The sequence below is a fragment of the Camelus ferus genome, chromosome 6 (assembly GCF_009834535.1).
Source record: "Camelus ferus isolate YT-003-E chromosome 6, BCGSAC_Cfer_1.0, whole genome shotgun sequence".
Taxonomy (NCBI): Eukaryota; Metazoa; Chordata; class Mammalia; order Artiodactyla; family Camelidae; genus Camelus; species Camelus ferus.
In genome coordinates this window covers 3,115,093-3,139,372 of record NC_045701.1, presented here as the reverse complement: position 1 = coordinate 3,139,372, position 24,280 = coordinate 3,115,093, and the positions used below count along the sequence as shown (strand labels likewise).

The window sequence follows — 24,280 nt, the reverse complement described above, 5'->3', positions numbered from 1 at the left end:
AGTAACTTATTATGAAAAAAATGAAAATGAATATATGTATGTATATGTATGACTGAACTATTATGCTGTACACCAGAAATTGATACAATATTCTAAACTGACTATACTTCAATAAAAAAAGTAAAACAAAAAACAAAAAACAAAAAACTCCACACTATCATTTCTGATAAGTTATAAGCATGCTAATAGTAAAAATAAAGATTTGTTTAAATTTTACTTGAAATTAAACTACTAAACAGAAAACATAGATAAATTGAAGGCTAAAAAAAAAAGGGAGATTTTAAGATACCTTAATATTGGGAAAATCCTACTATAAAGAGATTTTTTTCTTACAGACTTTAAGAAAAGGCACTATAGAAAACTTCCAATGAACTTACGACCCAAAAAGCTTATCAAAACACTTTGGTATATTTAAATATTTAGTTTCTTAGTTCCCTAAAAATGTAAGTAAAACTTAGTTTTGTTTCTTTCAGAAAAGAAATAATCTGTAATACTAGATTATTTGAATAAAGTATAACATTCCAAAATACTTTTATAACTATGAAAGAGGATATTTGCTTGAAAGTGGTATCTTTGTTTCTATGATGAACTCCTATAATTTTCTTTATTACAACTATTACAACATAGCTGTTTTTTAAACTATATATGGAGTCGGGGAAGAAAAGAGCATGGTGATAAAACATGATAAAGCTTCTGGACTTAACTATAGTTAAGCTTTGTTGATTCCATTCTTCATTTATTAGATCTTTTTTTTTCCTATTTCAAAAGCAATACATATCCATTCTAAGAAACTTGAAAAATGAAGAGAAAAAAAAAAGAAGAAAAGTAAATCACTCATGTTCTAACCACCAAAGACAACAACACAGCACAGGTGCAGAATGGAACTTGCTGAACTTTTTTGTAATGTTCCCTGAACTTCCCACAGAACCAAAAGGGCAAGTATCACTTTGAAAACTAAACAAAGGAAAAAGAATGGATGGGAAAGCTTAAGCTGACAAAGAACAACTGTCTTGGAATCTTTCCTATCTTTCCACAAATGAGAATATAAAAATGCAGATAGGGCAGGGTCAAATTGCAGACGTCCTGCTATGAGGTTTTATTTCATTTATAACGTGATCAGGACTAGGAATCCTGGATTACAGTGAGAATACAATGTAGAAACACTTTTTACATTATGTTCTTGCTAAAACTTTCAACACAGCCCTCCCGCTGAGCCTTCTCATCACTGTGTACGTGCCTGCCTTGCTAGACAAGATTATTAGCAACTAAAGAGAAAGGAGTGTACTTGGTTTATCCTTTTATTCTCAGTGTCTAGCAAAAGAAGGGTGCTCAAGAAAAGTCTGTAGCATAAATGAATGAACAATATCTTGGTTTCATTTCATTACATCAAATTACTGTTATTTACTCACATAATTTCCTCCTCTTGCCCTTGATGTCTTCACTTTTAAACCTGGCTGGGGAGGAGAGTTTTATCTAGTGTCTGAGTCTGGATCTATATCAGCCTTCTGAATTTTTATTCATTGTGACTCCCATTTACAAGATTACTATTATGTAAGTTATATTATTATTATATAGTTATATTATTATTAGCCAATAATGAATGGCAGAAGTATTAGTTATGGAGTCAGATAGTGATGGTTTCAAAATCAGTTCTGGCAGGATAAGTTACGTGCCTTTTGACAGACTTAAAATTTTTAAGTCTTTACTTAAAAATCTAAGCTTTGGTTTCCTTATCTGTCTGCCAGAGGGGTTAATAAAAACTGCCTCTGAAACTACAGAGACTAATACGAGACAGCTCAGGCTATGCATACAGCTTTACCCCTAGAATATATTAGACAATGGTTTCCCTTTCTTCAGAAATGTCCTGACAATCATAACGTACTCTTCATTATACATATTAATGAGCTAGAGAGAGGGAAAAGAAACCACAAATTTCATACTTAGGATTTCTTTTTCTTTCAAATTTCAGGTTGAGGCTCCAGAAATTTGGGATGAAGGAAAGTGGAAAGCTGTTAGTTCACTAGTTTAGTCCTCCCATAGGTTTGGAAGGGTGATAATACCAAGATGGAAGACTACTGATGAGTGTAATCAACTTGCGTTTCTTATAAGAATCAAAGATTCTTAAGTAAATCAAAGATAAAATAATAAGGAAAAATTCTTTTAATAAACTGAGGAAAAGTACAAGAGGGAAAATGTAATTTATTACCATAATAAATATAATATATACTCATTTACCACCCTGAGTTTCAATTTTTAAAAACATTCTGTTATGTAACATTAACAACTGGCCAAAAAAAAAAAAAAAAAAAGAGAGAGAGAGAGATACTACTTAAATATTTAAAGAATTAAATACTCCTGGTAAAGAATGAAATGTTCACAGTAAAGAATCTTTGGCTCTATCCATCCTATGTATAAAATGGCTTTAATGCACAAAGTATGTCCCATGTTTTCTTGGTTAGGCTTTTGACAGCATACATGCTTTATAACAGAAAATTATTTTTTGCTGAGCTCATCTAATGGTTTAAGCACTTGAGATTTTGACATATGACAAGACTAGAATTAAGTAAGATTTCAGAATTAAATCAAAAGGCCTTAATATAAAACATGCTTATTTAAAAGTGGAAAAAAACCTATTTCACACAGACATATTTAAATTGTAAGAGGTATACTAGCTTTCGAGCTTTACTGATTAACTAACTTGTAGTTATTTTAAGTATGTCCTGTGGATGCAATGTGGTATTGCATCAGTTTCCTCTCCCCTGAAGAGCTTAAGTATGGTTAAACTGAAAATAAGGGATACAAGAGAAACACTGAATTTTTTTTAAAACTGTAAATATATAGCTCCAGTAGCTACAACTTAAATATTATCCCAATAAAGAGAAAATTATAAAATCCTTACATTCCTTATATAAATTTCTAAGCAAGCCTAAGATTATAACATTTCTTAAATATTTAAAGATCTGTGGATTAAACCCTTCGCTAATAAACTATCCCACCAAAGTATAGCAAGAACTGATTCAAAGATGGTAAAAATCCTAAATATAAAAACAATATAGCTCAAAGAAATTCCTGTTAGCATTCACAAAACATACAATTACATACATATATTACAAAGTTGTAAATTACTGGGTGTAGAATCACTAAAATGTACTTACTGAGAAATGGTGTTGGTATCTAGGTCAACACAACTAACATCTGGTGGAGGGTCATAGAGATCAAAGTATCTTGAATCAATTCCTACTATGAATGGACATGGTGCACTCAAGACATCTGCTAAAGCCAGTGGGCAGAGAGGAACATAGGGGCATGGCCAGTGGAAAGGGAAAATCATCTTGGAGAAATAAAAGATAGGAGAATATTTTAGCTGTTTGACATCGAAGCATAATCATCAGCACACACACTGAGTTGTCTTTTAAATATTTATACCCAAAGTAGTTCAATGCTTGTTAAATCATTACAACTACTGTTAGTGGTCAGAAAATTGAAGTTCATTACTCTGAATTTTAGTTAAGCATTAAAATAGCTTCAAATTATATGAATAATTAGGCTTAAAACAAAACTGATTGCCAATAAGAAACTGATACTCACAGACACTAATGCTTCTGTCACACTGGTAAGCACAGAAGGCCGTAGGGAATGAATGAGAATCTTATGTTCTGTTACTGCAAACACCAGTAGCGTCACAGCATTTTCAGGACCTAAATTCTGAAGTAGTGTTGAAAACTTGCCACCACTGTCAATCCAAACAAAAACATAGAATTAAAAAAATAAAGATCCAAACACCTCACTATCCAAAATAATGAAGAAAAGTTCATGATTAGAGTAGGATTTATATTGTATATTCAACTTTAAACACGACTGCTGCTCTTATATAGGGAAAACACTGCATCAGAAACACACTATGAAAACAAAGTTTCCTGAGGTTTTGAAATCATTCGATATTTCTGCATTATATTCAATATGGAAAATGAAAAGTCATCTGCTTCATTTTATATAAAAAGATCTGCCATGTAGGTAACATTCAAATAAAAAAGTCAATTTCTAAGAGAAATGCTTTGATTGGAAGCAAATCGGTTAATGGAAATCTCAACATGGCTTATCTTCTACTGTAATTATCAGAAAAATTCCATGAACCTTAAGATAAATACTCATCTTAAAATTTGGATATACAAATAGCTAGATCTCTTTACTACTGAAAAAAAGTAGTAATATCAAGAGCTACCCAGTGATGTACCAAGCCACGTATACAAAGCAAATTAATAACCAAAACTTAAACATTCTGCATGGTAATGAAATAGTAGATTAACAAAGTAAACAGTTCAGTAAGCCAACCAGTATTTTGTCTTTATAATGCCAAATTATTGGCTTCACTGAATTAACTTTTTTTAAAATAAAGCAAAACTAATTAAGTCTCTTGGAGAAATAAAAACATATGTCCACAAAAAAACTCATGCATGTTCATAGCAGCCAAAATGACACATGTCAACTGATAGAGGGTAACTGCTAAAGGGTACAAGGTTTTATTTGGAGAAAATGTTCTAAAATTGAATATAGAGATAGCTGCAGAACTCTGAATACAATCATTGAATTGTATGGAATGTGAATTATATATCAATAAAACCACTACCAAAAAAAAAAAAAAAAGAGAGAAGAAGCTTCTTGGGTAATTTAGAATCATTTTTACATAGTCTCAGTCAGTATTTCTAGTTTATTTTCAGCTCACACAAAGGTTAAGAAAACACTAGTCACACTGGGTTGAGAACTGGTGATGAAATAATCTGCAATTCTTACAAAATTAATGTCAAAGATGGCAGCTGGTCTCCCTTAGGTATGTGCTACAAAATAATTTAATTATACTGTAACTATTTCCCTGCTAGAAAAATTACACAGCTAATTAAACTTTAAGAAAAAATGATACTTTAGAAAAAGCATATTTCATAATTTCTTTGAACTTTTAAGGTGATGAAATACACTGTTCTATTCCATGGTTTAATATTTATAAGTATGTTTTCACTTAGGGGTTAAATTTAAAATTAATTGCATTTAAAAAAATAAATTAAAAATAAAATTAATTGCATTTGACTGTTCTTCAGAGGATATTTAAGCTAAAAATAATTGTTTTCATAATCTACATAAATATATATACCTCTTTATGTAATTGTAAGTACTTTATCATAATAAATGGACACACAAAATACCAAACGCTATTGTAAAAGTTTTTGTTTTCTTTAAGACCTTTAACCTAAATATTAAGTAAAAGAAATTTAGATAAGAAACAAATAAATAAGAAGCATTTCCATCAACACTTGAAATTTTACTTAGGAAAGAGAGAAAATACTTGAATGTTACTTTAGCTCACACTAGATTTAGAGAAACAAGTGAAGCTTTACTTGCCTTAGCGGAAGAGGTGAAGAAACAGGCTGACTGAGAATCAGATTATCATGTGGTGATAACTGAAAGAAGATTTAAAGTATTTGAAATATAAACTTTAAAACACTACCTTCTGGTAAAAAAAAAATATAGATAGATAGATAGATAGATAGATGCCAATAAAGTTTCAATATCCCCACTCACCAGGATAGAAACTGTCTATATCACTAAGATCCTGAAAAATATGTCCTGACGGCTGACCTCTTCTAAATACTAACAAGTCATCTTACTTTGAACTCTCTCTCTTCTGTTCCTCAACATTTCCCTGATGCCATTTTAACAAATCTGTATTGAAAGACTAAATTATTCATTTAATACCATAAAACCAGGGTTACCAAATCTATGGCCTCAGGGCAAATCCACAGGCCACCCATTTTTATAAATAAAGTCTTACTGAAACACAGATACGAGCATCTGTTTACGTATTATCTATAGCTGCTTTTGTGCAATGAAAGCAGAGCTGAGTAGTTTCAGAGAGACAGTATGGGCTGTAAAGACTGAGTATTTACTATTTTGTCCTCAAAAGAAAAAAACTTGCCAACTTCTGCTATAAAACAAATCTTTTATATATATTTAAACTGAGTGTGCTATACATATATTCTGGCACTAAATACCAAGAAGACAGAGGTGGTATGTGCACACTCTTTTTATAAAGCTTATCAAAAATGATATTTTTCTAGACATTTTATCTGTATCAATATAATAATGCAATTATTTAAATCTACATTTTCAAATTTATGCGGATTCACACAGGTTTGGAAGACATCTATTTACCAAATGATTTCTAATTTTGAATGCTACTCCATTAAGGGCTGTGTTAAATACAGTGAGGCACATACAGTGATAATACATGAAATATTTTCTCTATACAAATCACTTATAAATGATTAAATACAGAGACAACTTACATATCAAGAGCACAAAGAAAAAAGAAAAAAAGGAAAGACAAAGTCAACTGGGAAAAGAGATAGGGAAAAGAATTTATGTTCACTTTAAACTTCTCCCTGTCACAAAGGTATGAGCAATCCTTCCTGCAATATATGAAAACACACAACTTTTTCTTACATCTATTCTAATACATTTAACTTAGGGAATAAATGCCAAAGGCACAAATTTTCAAATACCTAGAACAAGTAGGGAAAGAAGTCCCTTTTTGTGTGTTCAAAATGTCTACTGCTGTCTGCTGTTTTAACTCTGCAAGGCTTTATTTAAGAGGCAACATTAGATGTCTGCCTGGGAGGCAGTTAACAAAACCATAAGGGTCCAAACTCCAACATGAAATAACATCTGGTTCTCTTTTGATTTCATTTTGATTCTTCCCCCCATATACAATTGTTAGTTTTGTGTTACATTCTCAAAGAGTCAATAATCATTCAACAGAGCACTTCTATTGAGAAAATCTTACCTGAACTAAAATCCTTGGTCTCTGAGGAGATGGAAAAGGAACTTTATGCATAAAATGAGAAATATGCCTTAAAAACAAACAAACAAAAACCCAATTGATTCCAAAGCAAATACCATATGCTATAAAGGTCAACATGTCACAAGTCCAGACTGAGTCAAAAGCTCTGTGTACCTTAATTTTGAAATATCTGCTACTACAAAAACAAGTGAACTAACGACCAAAAACCGTTTGTCCCATTAAAGTTGTTTCTATCTAAATCCAATAACTTTTCATATTAATACTTTCTCACATTCAACAATGTTTGTGTTATTAATGTCTCAAAAGCCGTTTTAACTTTTACCTCTCCGTAAGTAGATAACAAACAACATACCAGAGATGTGGACTCTATCAAAGAAGCTAATTCTTGCATTGTAATATACTTGTTAGTCAATTGCTCATATTTTAAAAGTGAAACAATCATTTAGAGTACTCCAGAAAAAAGAGCTTAACTGTTTCTAAAATATGAACAACATACTTTCTATTAACAACAGTTAAAAATTCTACTGCTGATTTTACAGATTTTGTCCTGGAAGAAAATAGATAAAAAGTTAGATTGATGAGTTTTGTTTTGAACACTGTGGAAAAGAAAAAAGGCAACAATAGTGAAAAGTCATTTTTTTTGGAATAGGGGGGTTCTGCATGCTTTTGTTTTAAATTGTTTCAAAATCATCTTGGTTTCAGAACTGAGATGATTTCAATTGGATAGAGATCAGAAGAGAAAATTATTAATTCTACAAACATGTTTTGACGATCTGCTATACGTAAGACACTGTAATACATGATGGGAATTACTTTTAAAAAGGCACATACTATCAGTTTCTACCATTAAGGTACTCGCAATCTAAGGAAAAGAAAAGAAAAGGGGAATGAGTTCCAAAGGACTCACATCTGCTTGAATTACCTTAAGTAGTTAGAACAGCAGAAAACAAAATGTAATCCACAAATACCTAAAGATCCCCAAGGCCCCTTCAGGGAAGATCCACAAGGTTAAAAATATTTTATTTTATGTTTATAATAATACTAAGTCACTAACTGCCTTTTTCACTGGGTTGACATTTGTACTGATAATGCAAAAATTGTGGATAAAACTGCTAGCACTTTACTATGAATCAAAGCAGTGGCACCAAACTGTATTAGTAGTTGTTGTATTCAGTTTCACTTAAAAATGTCTTGGATGAAGCAGTAAATATGATTAACTTTATTATATTTTGATCCTGTAGTGTATACTTAAAAAAATAATCAGTGTGATGAAAGGGGAAGAATGCACAAAGCCCTGGTGCTGCATGCAGGAGTAAGACAGTTGTCTTGGGGAAAAGAATTTGTTTGACTGAGTTGTAAATGAATTAGCTGGGTTCCCCATCCCCACCCCCACAGAATGCCATTTTTCCTTGAAAGAATGATTGACAAATTAAGGTTATCCAATACTGGATATTCAGCAGATAACTTCTATATCAGAATGAATGAAGTGAGCCTATTGCTTCAAGAAAAATAAGTCATGGCACTCGCTGCCAATAATTAAAGCTTTCAAGTGAAAATTAAAATCTTACCACCATGAACCTGACAATTTCTCAATACTCAAATTTTTCTGATGAGATAGGTGGTGATATTAACAAATACGGTTTTTAAATTTTGATAATGAAATGTATCTATTAACTCAGTGAATCAGTATTTTCCAAATGACCAATGTATGATGCTACAAAATCATGCATGCGTAAAAATTCCAGATAGACCAATAGATTTTAATGTAACAGAGAAAGAAAGTTCATCACTAAAATTTTAGATTCCACATTGCAAGTAACATACAGTAAATAACACTTGTCAAGTTTTGGTGCCAGTGTCAAAAAAGAAAATCCACAATTTTCTAAAAAGACTATTCAAATACCCTCCCGTTTTCACCCACATATTTGTGTGCAGCCAGGTTGTTTTTTCATTTACTTCAACCAAAACAACGTATTGCAACAGACTGAATGCACAAGCATATATGAGAGCCTAGCTATGTTCAATTAAGCCAAACATTCGATTTGCAAAAAGTTGTAAAACAATGTCACTCTTCTAATTTTTATTTGTTTGCTTTGGAAAAAGGTTATTTTTCAAAAAGAGATATTCATATCAACATGCTACAGGTTTAAAAAAATAAAATTAATAAATGTTTTTAAAGTTCTCAGTTTTAATTTCTAATATAATAAATACTGACAGAACACATAAAGAAAAGCTCCTTGGGGGTGGGGTCCTCATTTTTTAAGTGCTTCAAGTGGTCCTGGAAACAAAAAATTTGAGAACTGTTGGATTAGACCACTGAGATGAGAACAAAAAAGTGCAAGGAAAAATTAAAGAGTAATACTGTTGACTGAATGTTCTTATGGTAATTCCATCACTTTCAACTGTCATTAGAGTCAGAATTCTGCCTAAGAACACACAAAGCTTAAGTAATAGAAGGGATAAACGCTAGTCAAATAGACAGTGGTGATGTTTAGATCTCATCTGCATCAGATCTTACTGCATTAAAGCTTAACTCAGTTTTAGAGATCTTAAAGTAAATCACTGAAATTTTAAAAAGAATTAAAAATGCATGTATCTCATTTTTCCTTTAAATTCATATTATCTAAAAATACTATGAAATACTTTTAAAGGTTCACAATAGACTCAAACTACATGTAAAATAACAATTACAAAACTTGTTAAAAAAAAAAATTCCAGTTAGGATCTCCAAACTTTACAAGAGCATCAAAAGCTGAAACATTCCATCTTGTTAAAGATAAAATGATTGAAAAAAACAAAAATGTAAAAGTGTAATAGAGAAATATAACCACACTGAAACCACCACTCTCTTTTTCAAATAACTCTTGAAAAATAGAGTAACCATATAAAATTTACTCAATTACCAGTACAAAGATATCACACATAATGGAAAGAGCTGCCAAACTTTGAACCAAGAAGGCTTCTAACTTACTTCTCAATTGGAAGGACATGAGGTCCAGAGATGGAATAACGGTACAGGAAAGTCAGAAACTTTCTGAATGCATCAAAAAAAGGCCAGTGAGAAAGAAGACAGATGCATTTATTAGTGTGAATTGTTTTGGAACTGTCAGACTTCTCGTCTGCTGATGATGCTAAACCCAACAGAAATCTCTGTTTTTCCGTGAGATTCTCCTCAGAGTATGGTTCATAAAACTGAATAGCAGCACCATAGACCTGAAAAACAAGTAATATATTTAATAAATACACCTTACAGCATTTATTCCAATCACATCATTAGTTAACTATTTAATGGATGAGCCCTTATGAGCCATTATATGCCCATGAGCTAGGCAAGGTGCCAGGTACCAGAAACACATTGGTAAATAGATACCCTTGCTTTCCTGAAGTAGGAAACAAACACTACACAGTGCTACTCTCACAATCTCCTTATTATTGAAAAATAAAAAGCCATTTAATTAAATTGCATTAGTTTAGAAAGAGTTGCTTTTACAGCAATTGTATCAACATATTCTATAGGAAAACAATTTATTATAATTATTTAGTAGACAAGAGGACAGAATTTTAGATATGGAAATACCAATTTCAACTTCAGGCAATTCACTGAATTTCTCTGGATCTCAATTTCCCAATATATATTTAATGAAGACAGTAGACTAGATGATTTCCAAAGTCCATTCCAATTGTAACAGTCTATGATTCTAAACAGCACTGCATATTTAATAATGTCTTTTGTATTACTTTCAAAGCATCTGTATCACCGAAAATGAAGCAATTAAGGGTCATCATGTGATGATGAAAAATCTTTCTCCATATTCACAAAAAAGCATTTGGGTATATGGGACAGAATGAAAATTCTCTTTGCCTATGTCTTTGGATATAGTTACTTCAACCAAATGGAAGAGGTGTGCATAATAGATTCAACTTTACCAGTTAATTTTTTCCATTGTTCCTTGCACTATATAAAACTTAATACTTGAAAATGTGAAGAAATTTGCAAATATCACTTGTTAACCATATAATATCTTTTCAGCTGAGGCTCCAGTTAACACTAAAGTAGAAAAGACAGGTAGAGGGTATTTGCTGTTTGGTGTTAATACTTGAAAATGTACAAGAAATTTGCAGATATCACTTGTTAACCATATAATACCTTTTCAGCTGAGGCTCCAGTTAACACAAAAGTAGAAAAGACAGGTAGAGGGTATTTGCTGTTTGGTGGCCAACATTCAATAGTTGCACCCATTGGTAAACAAAATAGGGGAACAGATTCTGGGAGTGAGAAGGATTCATAGTCTTCTTGAGGGTATCTACAAATTAGACCTATAAAGACAATAATAAATATTAGCTCATCATTTCTTGAATTTGGGTCCTCATAATTTGAATGATTTTAAAATGCTTTATTATTTAACACACTTGGAAGACAAAACATTACATTATGTTCATCAAGTAACTGTGAATGCTTTAGTAGGATACATACAGACTAATCTTCAAACTATTCATATTAACTGCTTAATATTTATCAAGCTTCATCCATAAAAGTTAAGTAAGGCAAATAAGAAAAAAATCACTCTAAAGAAACATACACAAATACACACACACTCCTGAAAATTCATTTTGTGGTCACACTACCTTAAAGCATATGAATATGTTATTTTTAAAAAAATTTCAATATGGTTACCTACATATATCTACTTCATTAGCTTTCAGTAACTTTCCCTCAGGGTTGTTTTTTTTTTTTTACACGTTAAAATAGATATTCCATAGGACTATGTATGTAACTTCTGCCATAAATACAAGAAAAATACATATAAAAAATAGAAGAGTCACATATTTACAATGTCTTCAAAATAGTATCAACTTAAGCTTGGCTTCTGAATAATTTTAGGTTATATGACGTTTCAAGTGGCCTTAATTTTATGTTAAATAGACGAGTCTAGAAAGTGGTCTAGGCATCTTCTATTGAACACATCCTAAGAACAAAGTCTTGTATTAGATTTTGTGGGACTGGAAACAGAAAATAGTTTCCCCTACCTTGAACCCTTAGTCAAGTGGAAGCCATCACCAGACATGAAGTTAAATATAAAATGATAAAACAGGAAATATAAGTGATTGCCCTGCCACTAATATCAGTTTGACTTTGGACAAATCATAAACCTAAGGGCTTGGGTTTTTGCATCTATATAGTGAGATGAACTAGATATACTAAGGTCCGAGGCAGTTCTAAAATCCTCTAATTATATGCTTGGCAGCCAGTTTGAATCCCATGAAGATTTACAGTTAATTGTCCATTACTCTCTCAAGTCATGAAGTAACAGTACAGCCTCTAAGAAACTACAGAAATAGTGATGAATTGTGGATCCTAGAAATCACAGGTAGAAGAAAAAGGTAGGAGTCTAGACATTAACTTTAAAAATATATTTTTAAAAGGCTATATCTGCTCTTTTGTAAATAATACCAATATGTTTGAAATTTTGAGGTTTCTGGCAATTGAAAATTTCAATGCATTATAAAATCACAAATTAGTTTACAGTATTTCAGATTATTTTGTAACATAATTACATATAAACTATAAATTTGACTAAATTTAATATAAATATTAAGAAAACATTAATTTAAAAGGAAAATAAACATTTTCCCACATTTTCTATTGATTCAAAAACTTAAAGAGAACAGTATCTACTTTTTATTTAAACCTAAAAAAACCCTGTCTTCTTTTAAAATTTATGTTTTATTGTGGGGCAGGTTATAGCTCAAGTGGTAGAGAGCATGCTTAGCATGCATGAGGTCCTGGGTTCAATCCCCAGTACCTCCACTGAAAAACCAAATAAATAAACCTAATTACCTACCCCCTGCAAAAAAAAAAAAAAATTTAATGTTCCATTAACTATCCAATAAAGTAGGGATGAAGACAAAACAGAATCTAAAGACATGGATTATAGTCCCAGTCCTGACACTAACACATTGTTATACAGGTTTTGGTTTTTTTTCTTTAATCTTACTGGTCCCATAATACATTTATATATTAAATATTCCATGAAAAACTATACTTACCAGCTTTGTAAGATATAGTGTTAGTCTTTGCCACCGATTTTTTATAACATAGGTACACTGCTGATCCCCACTGAATTAAAAAAAAAAAAAGGAAATATCACTTAATTTTAAAAGGTAGTAACTTAATAAAATGGAATCTCTTTGATCTCTCCAGTATGCATTATCTCAATGTAGTGACAGAGTTCTATTTTCAACTGGTTATCTTGTCAGCATTTCAGTGGAGTTACTGCCCTCTTATCTTTCAGAAGTAAAATATATTTTCCCTTGCAACAGCAATAACATGGGGAAAATCTGACCCTTTAAAACAAAAGAAAGTCATAACAATTTAGATTTGATTCTAAGTCCAAATTTTTGGCAGAAATGATAAACATAACAAATATCTACTCATGTGGATTCCATAACATCTTTCAGATATTGCCAGGTTTTTCTGCAGTTTTTTATACCCAAATTCAAGAGTTGTAATTTGTCATATCCATTTCCTTACTTCCTATTGTCATGAATTCATTACAAGCCACCTTAATCCCACCATTCCTTAAAAGAACACCTTAACAACTTTAATGATGCCAAGTCTAACAGTTGGCTCTTAGTCTTCATCTTATTCAAACTTTTAGCAGATTTTGATACCACAAATGACTCCCTTCCTGAAACATTCTCTTTTCTTGGCTTTAGAGGCATCATACTTTCCTGGTCCCTCCCCTACCAAATCTCTGGCCACTCCTCAGTCTGCCTTGTGGCATCCTCTCTCTTTTCCTGATCATTAAAAGTGATCTCTTCTTTTCTTTACTTTTGCTAAATGATCTCATCTATTCAGTACCATGCTTTTAAATAACAGCTACTCCCCAAAGAGTTTCAAATTCCTAATCCCAGCTAAAACTGAGATGGAGAAGACCATGGTTAAAGCAGATTTGGGGGTAAAGAAAAGGAGTTCAGTTTTGGACATATTAAGTTTGAAACATCTATTAGATATCCAAGTACAGAATCAAATGGAGCTAGGGCAAAAAGTCTGAAATGGAGATGTACCTTGGGAAATGCCACCACTTGGCAATAGATGGTGACAGACAGAGTCACAAAGCACACTTTCTCACCTCCTTTTAGGTCTCAACTCAAACGTCACTTTATTAGACAGCCCTCCTCTCATTGCCTTATACGCGATGCCAAACCTCCCTCTACCCTGCCCAGTCCTTCCTATCACCCCATCTGCCTTTTCTCCCCACTTGGCACACTGTATATTATTATTATTACTATTATTATTATTATTATTTTATTATTATTACTATCTGCCTCCTACCACTAGAACTAAGTTCTATGATGGTAATGGCTTTGTTTTGTTCACTGCTGTATCTGTAGCATCCCAAACAGTGCTATTATGTAGAAATGTTTAATAAATACTTGTTAAAGGAATAAATGTGACAGGATGTGTTTGTGCACACGTGAAAGAGAGTGCCTGCAAGGACACTCTCTTTGTATATGAGGACAGATTCATTTACTGAGAATAATATGTAAAGAAAATAAACTTACTTTAAGAAATATTTTTTAAATAGTAAGAGACTACCAGAACAAACACCCATTTACTCACCACCTAGATTTAACAAATGTGGCTCCAGAAGAAGAGAGAAGGAGAATGGAAAGCCGGAGTGGAGGAGCTCCATGATTCTTCTCCAATTTCTAAATGGGCTTAGGAGATTAGCTTCATTTCCAGAATATTTCTACAGTGGTTCAGGACCCACATCCCAGGGACGGCAACCCACAAATAAGAGCAATATTACAATCACATAGGTCTTCCCCAAGGAGTCCAAGGCCCACACTGGGTTCCCCAGCCTGAGGACCCTGCATTAGGAGGATAAGCCCCCCGAACTTTAGGCTTGAAAATAGAAATAAACACAGGGAATTGTGTGAAACAGTAAGACAGAGGACTATGTTCCTAATGGAAGAATAAGACATAACCTCAGAAGAAATAAATTCCTTATTGGACAGATTGCTTAACATAATGACCATAAAGATGTTAAAAAGAACTAGATTTAACAAATGTTAACAATTTACCATATTTGCTTCAGATATTTTAATGTATAAAGAAGCAAAAAATTACATTTAGCTAAAGGCTTATCTTCCCATCCCTTTCAGTCCTCTGGGGTTTACTTCTGGCCTAAAGCTAGTGCATTTCATTTACATGCACTTAAATTTTTTCTACTATATATATATATATATATATATCTATAAGTATGTATCATTGTTTTATATGCTTTATAATTTTACACAAATGGTGATGTACTAAATATATGCTTTTATGGCTTGTTTTTTCACTCATCAATACGTTTTTGAGAATGAGTTAAGCTGATACAGATCTACTTGCTTCATCTGAACTTCTGGATAGTATTCTATTCATGAATGAAACAGAGTTTATTTTATTCATTCCCCTACTAAGGGACACTTAGGTTGTTCCTTTTGTGGGGTGGGGTGGGGATTATTATAAACAACAATGCAATAAGATGACTCCTCATCTAGAAATTTTCCACTTTATTAAACATCTTTAATGTGTCTCCAGCAGATTAGTTATGTTAACTCATGCTTAGGACATTAAATCATGCTCATGGCTGTGTTGGGATTCTGTTTTTAATAAATGTTTTAATATTTTTGCATCAAAAGAATAGATGTATAAAATTCAAATGGAAATTATGAATGTAGGCAAACTGGACTTTCAGTTTATCTGGCGGGTAAAAAATTTATAAAGGACCCTCTATTGTGAAGTCCCAACTCTAGTTCCCAACAAGCCACACCTGTAAAGCTAACAAAAACCTTCAATAACCTCTGTGATGATAAAAAGGGAACTATATCTAACCATGTGGATATGGTAGAAACTGAAAGCAATATTTTAAAATAAAAAACAAGGACTTAGAGATAAAGTAAAAGTTATGAGGCTCTATGAGGAAAAGAGCCATGGATATTCAAACTACAGGAGGGTTTTCTAAATTTTTTCATATACAAAGGTTCAGCAAAAAACAAAGTAGGAAGAACTATTGTTCTAAAAATGCTTTAAATGTTTAACCATAATATATCCATATTGTGGTGTACCATGGCAAAAACATACTCTCAGATGCCCTTTCTTCTGGAATTAGGTACATGATTTAGCTACCTTCTTTGTTAATAATTCCACTTTTCTAAATGAACCTGCTAAATCAAACACTGACATTCTTGAAAGGTTGTAAAACAAGAGCCATCTGTATAGAATATTTTTTAAAATATGCTCAATGAGTTAAAAACTGAGGAGGGAGTTAGCCAAAAATTTGCTATGTGAATCAAAGCACCTGGACTAAAGATCCTTAACTATGCGTTTTTGCAGTTTTGGACCACATGACCACTCTTAAGTTCTCTCCAACTCTGAAACATTACTATTCTATTCTAAATCAATTAAAGTTCAAATCAGTTAAGGCTTACGGTCCAAAGTTTAAAAACTATTTCCATAAGCTTTTAATGGGAGGCAGAGGGGGAGATTTTTTTTTTTGAGGCCAAAGCTTTAAGCTTGATATAAAAATCACATGGGAACTTGGGAAAAGATTCAACACACATTTCCTCATGTCTATTAGACTGCTGTGTTTTTTTTTCTCCTGGTTTAGAAAACTAGTAAGTAGATGCTTTGATTCAAGCTACCTAATCTCCCACAACAAGAATAAGCTATAATAACTATACTAACTTTATTCCTAACCACTTCCTGATTCTTTATATATATTAGACAGATATGAAAACAAGTTTCCTACATTGCATGTCTATTTTACTTTTTCTGAAAGAGTTAGAAGGCACTGTACAACTACTCCAAAGATCAAAATTTGCTTTTACTACCTTATAATCAATGGAAACAAAGACTGTTAGCAGATATAAACCACAACTCATTGCTTAAAAAAAACAGACATCTACCACTAAGATCAGGGAAGTTTCTCTATAGTCAGGACTGATACCAGATTTAAGAATAGGAAAATAAACATTTAAGAGGGTTTTATTCCTGAAATGTTTCTTAAAAGAACTTGAGAAACACCAGGCCAAAAAAAGAAAAAAGCAAAAAGCTCTTCCTTGCAGTAAGTCAGTTATACCTTAGTAAAACTGAAAGAAGAAAAAAGAAAGAAAAGCTCTTCCTCAGTCATTAAATACACACAAATGGGACCAATTAAGCAGAGTTAACTAAAGGTGTAATTAATAATAGCTAATATTTACAATAGCACTTACTATGTACCAGGCACTATCCTAAGTTCTTTATAAATAGTAATTCATTTAATCCTCACAAAAAGCCTGTGAAATAAAATACTACTTTATCCCTGTTTCATGAATGAAGAAACTGAGGCACCAAGAATCTAACAACTTATCCAAGACCTGCATCTGGAATTCAAATCTACCCCTTTAGCTACAGTCCATTCTGTTCACACCATGTTACACTGCCTCTTTATTCCTTCTGCAGAGAATTAATGTTTTCTAACACACTGGGACCAATATGTCAGGGTAAGGAAAAACAGAAACTTGTGTCCCTGGTTTTGGTTTCAAAGCAACAAGTCTATCTTGAACACTTCGATTAACTAGTAAGACCTAGAAATGGTTCTAATGACATTGTCAATTTACTTTGAATCCAAAACCAACAAATCTACAAAATAAATGGAAAATTCACCAATGGGAAAACCACAAGCATCTGTGAGCCTGAATAGCCTTGCTAAAATACCAAACCAGATCTGAAATGAGGGTAACCTGGACATCACATTATGGAAGGGTTCAGAAACCCTTTTTGCTATCACTATCAGTACCACCTAAGACCTGTAAAACTTATTTGCTCCCATGATCTTCCTGTACCATAATCTCACCACTGTCACATGTCATCACCAAACCGAAACTCAAGGATGGCATGAAAGAATAGGGCATTTTGTATATGAGTGACCATTGACAAGAAATGGTCATCTCATTAGGGGTCAATGGCTGCAAATAATTCCTTTAGGATATATAACTGAGATATTGTCAATATGAATTTTTTGGGTGACCTATTCAAACATTTTAAACAAATACTGCTACTACCTTAAAATTGCAAATTTTTCTACCAGAAAATTTAGAATTGAAAGATACTTATAGATAACAAGCTAACACATACATAGTGCTTTCTTATATGTACTGAGACATGATTCTAAATTCATTAATCATCATAATAACTTGTAAGGTAGATGCTATTATCACTCTCATTGTACAACTGTGAAACTGAGGCACAGAGAGGTTATTTTACTTGCCCAAGATCACACAGCCAGTAAGTGTCTGAGATGGGACTCACATCCAGACACTCTGGCTCCAGATTCTGTGCTCTGAACCATTCAGCTATCCTAATCTTAACCATTACACAACACAGATCTATTTTACTATCTTATTGAGGGGGTTTCCCAAATATTTTCAGGTTCCCCACATTTGCATTTTATCCAGTCACAATTCCATATACTCCAGTTCTTCATCCTGCAGCTTTATCTAAAGCTTCAGTATTTCTCATGTTGCTAGCTTAAGAGAAGATAAATAGTTTTAAAAACTTACCATGAAAACTTAATAGATGATGAGAGTGTGTAAAACTTTTTAGATTTTAGCAAAGTGTTAATTCACATAGTTATAATAGGAAAAAACTGCACATATCTGCCCTAGGATCATTAAGAAATTAAATTTGAAGTTTTGCGATGTGTCAACCCAATTGTTGACAAAATCATACTTAAGAAAAATCAATGCTTTCATATTTTGTTGATTAAACTTTTCTGGATAAAGTTTTTAAAACATATGCTCTGATCCAGAAATTCTAGGACATATCATAAGGAAATAATTTAGCAATGCAGAACAGTGTTTGGAAGTTTGATTCTGGAGTAATACAGTCTGGGTTTGAATCTTGGTTCAACTGTTTATTAAAGGTATGACCTTGGGCAAATAATAATCTTTTTAACTCTCAAATTTCCTTCTCTGTAAAATGAGGAAAAACATCACTCAGGGTGGTTGTGAGGATTAACTGATTTAATGGATGTGAAACACTCAGAACAGTAATATAGCACATAAGGGCTCAATAAACACAACTTATTTTAGTAAAGATGTAGTTGTAACTATGTTCACAACAGCTTTGCTTGTAATATAAAAAAATTAGAATCTAAATGTCTTACAACAGAGGATGGAATAAATTGTGTCACATCCTTAATGCAGTAATATTCAGCCATTCAAAGCTGTTATATATGATAAGATGCTAAACCTCCACAGTAATCAAAGAAATGCAAATTAAAATTAGAATGATTACTTCTTACTATACAGTTAGTAACTAAAAAAAAGGGACTGATAATCACCAGTTTTGGTGAGGTATGGGACCTGGGAAAGACATTCTTATACAGTACAGCTGCAGGGAGTATAAACTGTCACAACTTTTTCCAAGTTGGCAGCAATATGTCAACACTTTTCAAAATGTAAGGTACACCATACTCATCAATTCTACTTGCAATTATTTATTCTTCCAGAAATACTCCAATAAGTATACAAAGAAAAAGGCACAAGATTGATTAAAGTAGCATTATTTAGTAATGGGAAAAACTGGAAGTAACTTGTATTCATCATTCTTCATTTGTACTTTCTGGAATACTATACAATCATCAAAAGAATCAAGTAAAGAGTTATATTAATTGATAAAGATGGATAGTAGAAAAAGTTTATATCAGAATATATTAAAATATCCAACTTTTGAAAAATAAAGGATGAATTTATCCATATCATACATACTCCACATATGTGCACACAAAAGAGTCTGGAAAGACACAAGCCAAATTGTTCATTGTTCCTCCTGGCAAAGGATCACAAAAGATAGAAGCAGGAACAAGAACTTTCACAATGTACATCACAGATCTCCAATTTGCTCCCCCTCTTTTTCTTTTTCTTTTTTTTTTGAGTACATATTTCTTTTAAAAATTTAAAATAGCAATAAAAGAACAAAGATAAATATAATTATAGATCACGCATAGCCTCAGGCTACTGGAAGACTTCGGCTTTTACTAAGAGCGAGATGGGAAGCCATTAAAGGTTGTAAGCAGAGGAGTGATTGATCTAATTTATGTTTTAAAAGGATCCCTCCTGCTGCTATGTGAAGAACAGGTTGTAGGAGGCAGAAGTGGAAGTAATGATCAGTTAGACCAGGGGTTTGGCAAACTGTGGCCTACATCTGACCTGAGGCCTGTTTTTGTAGAACTGAGTTAAGACCTGTTTTTACATTTTTGAAGAGCTGTTCTTTAAACAAAGAAGAATATTCAACAGAGACTGTATATGACATGTAAAACCTAACTTATTATTTAGCCCTTTATACAAAAGTTTGCCTAACTTCTGAAATAGAAGGCCATTGCAATAATCCCATTGAGAGATGATTATGGTTTAAACCAGAGTTGCAGCAAGCGGAGAAGTTGAGAAGTACTCAAATTCAAAACACATTTTGAAATTAAAGTCAACAGAATTTACAGAAGAACTGGATGAGAAGCAGAAGATAAAGGTTAAGGATTACTCCAACGGTTTTTAGTCTGAGTAACTAGAAGAGTAGAATTTCCTCTTATTAGACGAGGAAGACTATGACGATAAGTAGGTTTGGAGAGAGACATCAGGAGTTCAGTTTGGGGCATGTTAAATTTGACATGACCTATTTGATAAGATATCCAAGAAGAGATAATGAATTAGAAAGATCCAGGCTACTCACATAAATTTAGAAGTCATCCACGCATAGCCTGCATTTAAGTGATTAGATCATTGACAAAGTGAGTTTAGATTATGAAGATAAATAGTCTGAGGACTGGATCAGGGGGCACTTCATTGTGTAGAGGTTAGGGAATTGGGAAGGAATTAGCAAAGGCAGAGAGGGAAGGACTAGTGAGGTAGGAGGAAAAAGCAAGAGAGTATAGAGCAGAGACACTGTGTCTTCTCTTTCTGCCACTATTTCAAGAAGGAACAAGTGATCACTGGTATATAAATCCACTGAAAAATGAAGATGAAGGACTGATCACTGGGTTCAACAAGAGCAATCTTGATGGAATGACAAAGACAAAAGCCTAACTGGAAGGAGTCAAAGTGAAGAAGGGGACAGAACGTCTTCTCAGATGTTTTACTGTAAAGAACAATCTAGTGGGGGAATGGATGGATATAAGGATCAAGAAGTTCTGTAAAGAAGGGAGGTACTGCAACATGCTTTGCATGCTGGAGGAAATAATCCACGAGACAGAGAAAAACTGAAGATTCACAATAAAGTAGGGAGAGTGGGAAGGGTATAGCTCAGTGGTAGAACACATGCCTAGCGTGCACAGACAGGGTCCTGGGTTCGATCCCCAGCATCTCCTTTCAAAAAAATTAGTAAGTAAATAAAGTAGGAAGAATTGTTGAAACCATGTCCTCAAATAGGTGAGTATATGAGTATTAGTAAACAATTGGAGGGCTTAACCTCGGCTAGTGCATTACTTTTGCAGTAAGGGGGGAAAATTATTTTTTTGCTTTAAAAAAAAAAGAAAGCTTTCTGCACCCCTCCTTTTGAAAGTAAAACTAAATTACTTTCCTAAAAATAAAAAATTCAACATCTTCAAAACCATATTTTTTAATTCAGTAATTGTACTGTGCTGTTTTCCACAGATTTATTTTAAATTATGCTCTTTTCATCGGTGGCTAATTTTGTCAGTGCAAAAGAGTCACTTACCATACTGTTATTGAGATTCTTGTCAACTTTGCAGAATGTGTGTGGTGGACTTTCTCCTTTACTGGGTATAATAATACATATGTCTGTAACAGCCAACGTATTCTGAGTCATGTTTTCAGAGGCTCTTCGGTAAGTGATATAAATTCTTTGTGATGAGGTACTGCCACTAATATTTGCAGGGCGTCCGTAGGGAGTACTCTGAATAATTTCACACCCTTGTTTCAATCTTTCTTTCCAGTCATATAAAACCCTAAAAAATGAATTAAATAAATTAGTACACAACTACAAAGCACCCTCAAACATAAAAGGTAATGTTGGCAGGTATCATAAACTGATCCTTAAATGTAGTAGATATTCCAATCTCACTGGAAGTCTGAATTCCACAGGTCCATATAAAATTAAATAATAACTGTTGTCCCTACCAAAAATTAAAATAATATAAGGAAAATTCAGATTAACCTGTTTGTTGACATAAACCACAGAACGGCAATTCTGTGCAAAGACACTTGTTTTAGTATTCCATTTAACAGACAGATGTCTGTCTGTCTGTCTGTCTCTAAAACCAAGCATCATCTTTAGAAAAAGTAACTTTGTATTTTGACCAAGGTTAAAATTTTACAAAAGGCTCCTTAACATACAGTACAGAACCTGCCTGCATGCTTTTACCTCCAATACTTCCTTCAGGTTTAAGAGAGCATTTCAGGTTTTCAAAAAAGAAAATGACCTCAAATCTATCTTTAATCAAAAGTATAAGTGAAAGTTTTCCCCTTCTCCTTTATGGTAAAATCATAGGCTTTTAATAAAGGGAAGGCCAGGCTTCTATTCCTTCAAATTTCTAAATATTATTATGTAAAGTACTTGGAAACAAAGAAAACATCGTGCTTGAATAATATTAGTTTATTTCTTCACAGAATTCACTAATTTGTACTTTAATCCTAAGTCCCTGGTATTAGTCAAAACAAATTTAAAGCCCTACTATATTAAATGTGTTTCTGCATTTGCTATAAAAATTATTATAGCAGTAATGTCCCCCAAATCAATCTGTATTTACAAAATCCCATTATACAAATAAATTTAGTGCCAGAAATAGGTCAAATTATTTCTTTCTAATACAATTTTTAATTTCCCTTTTGTCCTGGCTGTCAGCAAACTTAAATTTTTTTTTCCTTTCAACATTTTATTGCGAAATTTAGAGCAAAATTTGATGCTTAATCATAGTAGCTATGTATATCCTAACATTAGCTTAATTGCTTATTCCTCCTTTTTAATCTTGTTTTTCTGTCTTGCCTTTTCTTAATCTTAAAAAAAAGCATTGTAACAGAGAAGTTAGATACATCTAAATTCAAATTCCTACCACCTGTTTTCAGCTGTTTATCTTAGGCAGTTACTTAACTTCTCTGAGCCTTTGCTACTCAGCTATAAAATTTAAAATCTAACAGCTATATGGCAACAAACTGGACAATTTAGAAGAAAAGTCCATTTCTAGAAACATACAGTCCACCAAAGCTGAATCAAGAAGAAACAGACAATCTGAACAGAGCGATCACTAGAAGTGATACAGAACCAGCAATAAAAAACCTCCCTGCAAGGAATAACTCTCCCAGACTTCAGACAATACTATAGAGCTACAGTCATCAAGACAGCATGGTATTGGTACAAAAACAGACATACAGACCAATGGAACAGAATAGAGAGCCCAGAAATGAACCCACAAACTTTTGGTCAACTAATCTTTGACAAAGGAGGCAAGAATATACAATGGAATAAAGACAGTCTCTTCAGCAAACGGTGTTGGGAAAACTGGACAGCAGCATGTAAAGCTATGAAGCTAGAACACTCCCTTACACCATACACAAAAATAAACTCAAAATGGATCAAAGACTTAAACATAAGACAAGATACAATAAACCTCCTAGAAGAAAATATAGGCAAAACATTATCTGACATACGTCTCAAAAATGTCCTCCTAAGGCAGTCTACCCAAGCAATAGAAATAAAAGCAAGAATAAACAAATGGGACCTAATGAAACTTACAAGCTTCTGCACAGCAAAGGAAATCATAAGTATAAGAAAAAGACAACCTGTGGAATGGGAGAAAATTTTTGCAAATGAAACCAACAAAGGCTTGATTTCCAGAATATATAAGCAGCTCATAAGACTTAATAAGAAAAAAACAAGCAACCCAATTCAAAAATGGGCAGAAGACCTAAACAAGCAATTCTCCAAGGAAGACATACAAATGATCAAGAGGCGCATGAAAAAATGTTCAATATCACTAATTATCAGAGAAATGCAAATCAAAACTATAAGGAGGTATCACCTCACACCAGCCAGAATGGCCATCATTCAAAAATCCACAAATGACAAATGCTGGAGAGGCTGGGGAGAAAAGGGAACCCTCCTACTCTGGTGGGAATGCAGTTTGGTGCAGCCACTGTGGAAAACAGGATGGAGATTCCTCAAAAGACTAGGAATAGACTTACCATATGACCCAGGAATCCCGCTCCTAGGCATATATCTAGAAAGAACTCTAATTCAAAAAGATATGCACCCCATGTTCAAACAGCACTATTCACAATAGTCAAGACATGGAAACAGCCTAAATGTCCATCAACAGATGACTGGATAAAGAAGATGTGGTATATTTATACAATGGAATACTATTCAGCCATAAAAACCAACAA

The 24,280-nt window shown here is 32.9% G+C and overlaps 1 protein-coding gene across 1 annotated transcript in view; it reads right to left on the bottom strand.

The window, feature by feature from the left end:
• The window catches only part of DENND4A (DENN domain containing 4A), a 77,963-nt gene that overhangs the window by 46,986 nt on the left and 6,697 nt on the right, over positions 1-24,280 (bottom strand). Inside the window, 8 exon segments of the mRNA XM_032480917.1 lie at positions 3,156-3,331; positions 3,589-3,733; positions 5,395-5,453; positions 6,836-6,902; positions 9,825-10,066; positions 11,001-11,170; positions 12,902-12,971; positions 21,597-21,846. Of these exon segments, the coding sequence (XP_032336808.1) occupies positions 3,156-3,331; positions 3,589-3,733; positions 5,395-5,453; positions 6,836-6,902; positions 9,825-10,066; positions 11,001-11,170; positions 12,902-12,971; positions 21,597-21,846 (1,179 nt within the window).